This window comes from Lygodium microphyllum, chromosome 4, assembly GCF_053477565.2.
Source record: "Lygodium microphyllum isolate KBCC chromosome 4, Lygodium_microphyllum_v1.1.10, whole genome shotgun sequence".
NCBI classification, from domain to species: Eukaryota; Viridiplantae; Streptophyta; class Polypodiopsida; order Schizaeales; family Lygodiaceae; genus Lygodium; species Lygodium microphyllum.
This window is the reverse complement of record NC_141138.1, coordinates 161,900,886-161,908,345: the sequence shown is the minus strand read 5'-3', so window position 1 is coordinate 161,908,345 and position 7,460 is coordinate 161,900,886. Positions and strand designations below refer to the sequence as shown.

General features: G+C 45.7%; 1 protein-coding gene across 2 annotated transcripts; it reads left to right on the top strand.

The window, feature by feature from the left end:
* Nucleotides 1-682: 682 nt before the first annotated feature.
* LOC148037844 (protein ROLLING AND ERECT LEAF 2-like) lies at nucleotides 683-4,450 on the top strand. Of its 2 annotated transcripts, none has more exons than XM_087676798.1 (6): nucleotides 683-868; nucleotides 968-1,999; nucleotides 2,181-2,350; nucleotides 2,512-2,735; nucleotides 3,033-3,329; nucleotides 3,545-4,450. In XM_087676798.1, the coding sequence occupies exons 2-6, from the start codon at nucleotides 1,144-1,146 to the stop codon at nucleotides 4,020-4,022; spliced, it is 2,025 nt and encodes a 674-aa protein (XP_087532924.1). In that variant the 5' UTR covers nucleotides 683-868; nucleotides 968-1,143; the 3' UTR covers nucleotides 4,023-4,450. The 2 variants fall into 2 exon arrangements, with proteins under 2 accessions (XP_087532924.1, XP_087532923.1); XM_087676797.1 differs by having other exon boundaries at nucleotides 961-1,999.
* Nucleotides 4,451-7,460: the final 3,010 nt, after the last annotated feature.

Here is a 7,460-nt window from a genome sequence, read left to right as displayed (position 1 = left end):
AGAGAGAGAGAGAGAGGGGGGGGCAGCTAAATGTTGGCATTTATGCTCCTGCAATCATAATCGGTTGACGTGGCAGTACGGCCTGCTGACGTGTCAGCGTTTCCCATACCAAAATTCGACAAGCTAGCCTCCTGAATCAAAAAGATCTGCTTGGAGGGTCTCTCCTCCAAGTCCCGACTGATGATGGATCGCCATGTAATGTAATGCCTCCAGAGTCCAGGCTCCTCCTGCCGGGCTCTGCTTTTGTAGTTGGGGGCCCCGGGGGATGATATCGTCTATACTACTATAGATTGTTGTATTACCGTTCCACCACCACATATAAACACAAAAAATTTCTTTCTTTCTACGTACTCCTCAAATAAAAGCTGTTTTCATCGTCATCGAGCATAAATCTTTGCTCGAATTGCTGCAAGGTAATAAATAATGTGTAAAATGGGCACAGAGACAGACCGGCCTCACTGCTCAGTGCTCAGACTTTACGAACGTTTACGTTATCAAAAAGAGAGATTTTGATTATTTCGACTCACGAGATAATGCGTCTTTCAAGAAATCATTTGAAAAATGCCGGAAATGCGCAAATATTTTTGAACTGTCGAAATCGGGGGTGTAAATAAAGGGCGAAAATGCTCGCTTTGACTGACACGATTGTAAGGATACAGTACTGGCGCAAAAAATATGCTGTTCGTTTTTTATTGCGAATTCAATGGGTTCGGTTAATGGCGTATCACAATCCATCAAGACGTTTGGGAATTTGATCATGCAGAGAATGATGCTCACTGTGCATCAAATCAAATGGCATCTCAAGCAAAATACTAGTTAAGAGCCGTTCTTGCTTAGTTCAACCCTGCTTCGTTCCTGGCTTCTGCAGGTTACAATCTTTTCTTGCAGCAATTTGTACCGTTAAGTTCTTGCTCTTCTTCTTCCCTTTCTACTCTCTTTTCCTCTTCTTATTTGTAGCAGAGTTCAGATGCAAGGGCGCTTTCTTTCAACTCACTAGCCGGGTGCAGATCATCATCAGAGGCCCATAATCTTTCTAGACAGGGAGACGCAACAAGCACATTCATTCATACAGAGGTTACAGTTGTGGGGCACAGCTCATCCATCCTGTTCATCTCAAGCCAGCAGCCTGGTTCGTTCCATCAAATGGGTTGTATCAGTTCCAAGCTCAGACCAGATGACATCGTGGGAAGATGCAAAGCCAGGAAAAGCTTCATGAAGCAGGCAGTGATGCACAGGCACTCCTTCGCCTCGGCCCACAGCGCGTACTTGCTGGCCCTGAGAAACACAGGGGCTGCCCTGAGGCAATTTGCGGAGGGTGAAGGTGGCCTTCCAGCCAAAGGGCAAGGCCCGTATGCCAACCTCCCCGAGCCTCCGCCTCCTCCTCCTTTCGCGAACCCCGGCACACTAATGTCATATTCGACCCCTGTTTCATCCTCGATGCACAAAACTAGCAAGAAAGATGATCAAGCCACCCCCACATCCACCTCTGCATCGGCTTCGCCAGCCAAAGCATGGGATTTCTTCGATCCCTTCCAGCCAGCTGATCCTCCTCTGCACCTGCAGGAGCATAGAAGAATGATGTCAATGCAAGAGCAAGAGCAAGCACATGACAATAACACAACTATGCACCTCTCTCTGAAAGAAGCACGGGATGCGCCAGAGAAGCCAGAATATTCTGAAGGTCAGAAGGACGAGGCGGAGGTTGAGGTGAAGATCACCGTCCAATCTGAGCACACAGAGAGTGCAAATGACTTATCTAATGATCACACTAAAGAAGGGAGGCGTGAAGATGATGTTATAAATGTGGTGGATAAGGAGGGTGATTTGCTAGACGAGAATCTTCCTGCAATCCTTCGTTTAGGGGCAACCAAGGATCTCGTTGAGATCGTGAAAGAGCTTGACGAGGAGTTTCTGAAGGCATCTGCAAGCGGCAGTGAAGTGTCTCAGGCCTTGGAAGCAGGGAAGGGCCAACAGGACACGGATTCATCCATGAGCAAATGTGGGTAAACCCTTCACCTGCCCTTTCCGTCGTGTATTTTTAAAGTATACCAAGAGCTCATCTAGCTAAATCAGAGCCCAAAACGACCTTTCATTTCTTTTCCAAAGCTGAATCTCATAAGCACTTTCAAAATTTGCAAGGTCCATCTGATCTTTTGGCATTTGCTTGAGTCTGGATGCAGTTCAGAATGCTCGTGTTTTTAATGCTCTCAGTTGGAACTGGTCTCGAAACTCGCTTTCCAAAAAAGAGGAGGCATATCTCCACAGCGATCAGTCGGATACAAGTCCGAGCCATGCAATGACTTTAGAAAGACTCCTAGCCTGGGAGAAGAAGCTGTATGACGAAGTAAAGGTAAAGCCGAATCCATTTCCAGAGCCACACCAAGTAGCGTAGATGCCCAAACCAGAATTAATCTTTCAGTCGAAGACAATTTCTAACCCTATTCTAAGGGGAACACAGCCAGTGCGTTGATCTTTTAGTGATGGCTCATGTATGATGTTGGCCGGTTTCAGACTGTGGAAAGCCTGCGAGTTGAGCGGGAAAAGAAATGTGCTTTGTTGAAGCGTTTGGAGATGAAGAATGAAGATGCTGATGCGATCGAGAAGATCAAAGCTGAAATCAAGAGGCTGCATTCTCTAATGATGATTTCGTATCAAGGTGTCGAATCCAACGTTGAGGCTATTGAAGACTTGCGGGATGATGAGCTTCATCCACAGTTAGTGGCTTTAATTGAAGGGTGGGAGCCAGCTGGCCAGACTTTGCAGTTATTATTTTGACATGCTTGTGAAAGCGTGCCGTCTGTTGTTCCAAGCTATTCTCTAGTTTGGGACAGTAGAAGGTTAAGAGTTTCGAGTTGGGTGCTCTCTTTGTAGTATGCATTTCTGAGATCAAAGTTTGTCTGGGAAGCTGAGCACCAATGGAAGTCCTGCAGCAGAACAGGGCCCCCTTTGACCTTTTTAATCCCTAGAAAGTAATGTGGAGTTATAATAATTCTTCCATTTGGTCTCATGCACCTGTATGAATTTGTGTTCAGGTTGAAGGATACGTGGTTAAGATTGCATCAATGTCATGCAAAGCAGTCCCAAATCATTATTTATATCAGGAGCTTGGACGCACTGGTGACAAAAGAGCCTGTAAATGACATGCATCATCAGGCTACAATTCAACTAGAAAGAGAACTGGTCAGCTGGCATCAAAGTTTCTGCAAGCTCATTGCAAGTCAGAGGGCATACATGGATGCAATACATGGATGGCTGAAGCTGAGCCTGATGGTTATTCCAACTGGCAAGGACAAGAACGGAGAATCAAGGGGTGAGCCAGAAGTTCACAAGTAAGTTTATGGTAAAGGGTAGCTTCGATCATGTGTGTGCCTTACTGTTGAATGAATGCCTTTGCATTGTTTTTATGTGACACGTCTCTGCGTAAATAGGTACTTGGCATCAATCTGTTGACGATTAAGGTTAATGTATGGGTGCATCCGGCTTTTTCTTCTTTGAACTACAGTTCAACTACTTGCTAAATGATCGGCTCTCGGAACATTTCCAGGTTGTGTGAAGAATGGCAGAGGGCATTGAGCTGCTTGCCTGACAGGGTGGCTTCGGAGGCTTTGAAGAGCTTCAGTGAGGTGGTAAAGGCAATGGTGGGAAAGCAGGTAGAAGAGATGAAGCAGAGGAGGAAGGTTGAGAAGCTGGAGAGGCAGTGGCAGAAGAAGGCCAAGGGGTTGGAACCAATAGACGACGAGCAAGACAGGGACAGAGGGAGAGGAAGCAGCATCGTAGGTGCCATGAGTATGCCGATTGGTCCGGTGAACAGGTCAGAAGCGCTAGCGGCCATGAGAAGTAAGATCGAGTCAGAGATGACGAAGCACTGGAAGATTGTGCAAGACACGAGAGTCTTCACTATGAACAATTTGCAAACAGGGTTGCCTGCTGTTTTCGAGGCCATGACTGGCTTCTCTGCACTCTCATCGCAAGCTTTCCAGCAGCTTTGGTCCCTCTCTAGGTTAATACCTTCTCTCACATAGGAAGCTTCTGATCCACTATTTTTGAAAGTTAGTTCTCCGTTATAGCAGGCATATTGTAAAGGTTAGCTGTCTCACATAGCAACAAGCTTCTGATCCATTATTTGAGTTCTCCGCTATAACAGGCATATTGTATAGTATAGTATAGCTCACTCAAAGGGGGTACCTATTTTGTTTAGGGTGTACTGCTGTGCCATAGATTTCGCAAAGGTCCTGCCGGTTACCATATTAAGCATTTTACAAATTCTTTAAGTCCAAGGGTATGCCCTTGGCCTCTGATATGTTCAACTCCAGGCATCTCCACGCCTACAATCTCATAGGGTCATGCTACATAAGAACATGGAAATCAATATAATATGCTTACTCTGCAGAGTTCGGATATGTCCACTTCCCAGAATCAAAACAAGAAAAGGGAGACTCACGGAAAGGTTCCATTGTTATTAGCAGGGCCGTCCCATCAACGTTTCAACTTTCAGACACTGCGTGATTGTGAACAGGAAGATCTACAACCGATGACAAAGTGACATGGTAAATACAAGAAATAATTTCAGCATTTCTATTCGTAAAATTATAGAGTCAGGTCGTGCCTTTCAACCAATGACTCAGGTGCATGACTTGTTGTGGTCCTAAAATTATAGAATCAGGTCGTGCCTAGGTCCATTCAACCCATGTAGGTTAATATAGTCAAGTTTAAGGTCATACTTAGTCCATTCAACCTATGTAAGTTCATATAGTCAAGTTTATTAGAGCGTGGCTTAGGTGCATAACTTGTGGTCTTAACATTATAGGATTCTAACAAGTGAAACAAGTATCACAAAAAATGGCGATACTAGGAAAACTTCTACAAGTATGCATACGTGGCAATATGAAACTGTTTACCCCCCCCCCCCCCCCCCCCCCCCCCCCCCCCCCTCTCCCTTGTGATAAACCTGTACTCGTTACGCACTCAACACGGCACAGAAAGGTAACACGATATATGAGCTCAAGGTATACTCGTGTATTATTCAATCCAAAAAGCAGGACAATATAGACACATCCCAGGACTACACCCTTGTGACGCCGCACGTAAGAGGGTTCACCACTGGGTATAGGAAATCACACAGAGTGGAAACAAGGCAGGGCTTTGAGTCACTACTACTTCTTATATAGGTGCATTTAGTAGCAACGGCATGGTATAGCTACAAAGCCCTTACACTCACCCCTGCTTACTGGATTGCTGTCCTCAGCAATCCAAGGGTAGTGTTTGTTATTTGACTCATTCGGGGTCTTAACATAGCTTTTCCTAGCAAGCTGGTCAGTGTTTGCCGGTCTAAGGGGATTGGGGGTCTTAACATAGACTATACTATCAGACTGGCCAGTGTCTGCCGCATTAGGACTTGGGGATCTTAACACAGTCTTTTTTAGCAAGCTGGTCAGTGTCTGCTCGTCTAGACTAGTAACGTGGGGCTTTGTTTTTGGAGTTATTTGATGATTGTTACCATCTAGGTCCACCCTCGATTGGATTACATTTTAGGAGTGGAGGCACGTTGGGGTCTATGATTGAGAATTGCATTGTTTTTGGTTTTCTGGAGAGGCTCAAGGGTTGTTGGAAGGGGCAGGGGGGGTGTCCTCGAGCCAAAGGGCGAAGGCATCCTTTCCACGTTCGCGGGCCTCTACTTCTGAGATCTAAATGGTCTCCTTGAGTGGACGCCCGTGCCACTTGGTGAGGTATTTGGGGAAGCCTCTTTGTTCTCGGCGTCGGAGGAATGCTTCTACTTCCAAGGGACCGTTGGAATGGAGCATTGGTACGCGCCGTCCCCATTGGTTGTTGGGATACAACTTGTGCAGAAGACGAGCATAAAACACATTATGAACACAAACACTGTGTGGCAGGTCTAGTTTGTAGGTGACTTTGTTCAACACTTGAGTGATACGGTAGGGTCCATAGTAGCGGTGATTGAACTTGGGGGTCATGTTTTTGGGAAGTGACATATTCTTAGAGCTAACTAGAACCATGTCTCCTTTGGCGAATAAGACAGCCATTCTTTTCTTGTTTGCTTGCTCGGTCATGGTGATCTTGCTCTGCTTGAGGCTTTGCTTAGTTGCTGCATTTCGGTCTCTTCATTTCTTCAGGAATTCATCTGCATCTTGATCTTCCGCTTTGGCCGCTTCAGATGTTAAGGCCAGTGGGATAATGACTTCTTTTCCTGTGGCTAACTCAAAGGGGGTGTACCCTGTTGCCAAGTGGATAGAGCTATTATAGTGGAATTCCAAGACATCAAGGTACAAGGCCTAATCTTTTTGGTTCACTCGGGCATAGCTCCGGAGATGGTCTCTAATGCTTTGGTCGACTCTTTCTGTTTGTCCATCTGTTGCCGAGGGGGTGTACCCTGTTGCCGAGTGGATAGAGCGTTGCCGAGTGGCTAGAGCTATTATAGTGGAATTCCAAGACATCAAGATACAAGGCCTAATCTTTTTGGTCCACTCGGGCATAGCTTCGGAGATGGTCTTTAATGCTTTGGTTGACTCTTTCTGTCTGTCCATCTGTCTCCGGGTGGAAGGATGATGAGAATCTCAATTGTGTTTCTAGGGTCCTGACATGTCGCTCATGAATCTTCCATCTCTATCTGATACAATGGCCAGTGGTAAGCCATGAAGTTTGAATATATGTGTGAAGAAGAGGTGTGCTACCTCCTTGCCATTTAGTGGTGGTTTGGTCGGAATGAAGTGGGCCTGTTTGGAGAAATAGTCCACTACTACAAAGATGACTGTGTACCCATGGGACTCAGGTAGTTCCACAATGAAGTCTATGTTGATGACATTCCATGGGTAGTTGGGTACCGGTAATGGTTGTAGTAGTCATGCTGGTCTTGATCGTGGTGCTTTGACAAGTTGGCAAGTGGGGCAAGTTTTGATGTAGTCTATTACTTCTTCCTTCATATTCGGCCAAAAGAACTGCTTCCTAAGGGCCTCCAAGGTTTTGCTTTGCCCTTTGTGGCCTCCAATTTTGCCATCATGTATCTCACGTAGGATGAGTTTCTTCAACTCCAAATTGTTGGGGATATACAATCTCTTGCCTAAAAATAGGATATCCTCATCTAAGGTGTACATTCCATGTGGGGTCTTCTCTGCTTCCACATCTCTGATTATCTTGTGCATTTCTTGGTCTTGCTCTAGGGCCTCTTCGACTAGTTCTATGAAGTTGCTACTGACCACACTGACAGCTTTCAAGTCAGCTTTTCGGCTCAAGGCATCTGCTATCTTGTTAGTGGAGTCGGGCTTGTGCTTAATCTCTAGGTCGAATTTTGTTAGAAAGTCTAGCCAGCGGGTGTGCTTTGCAGATAACTTGGGTTGAGATTGGAAGTATTTGAGGGAGATATAGTCGGTGAAGTCTACTGTATGCTTGTCTTGAACATAGTGCTTCCATTTTCTAAGGTAGTGGATGACTGCCAACATTTCCTT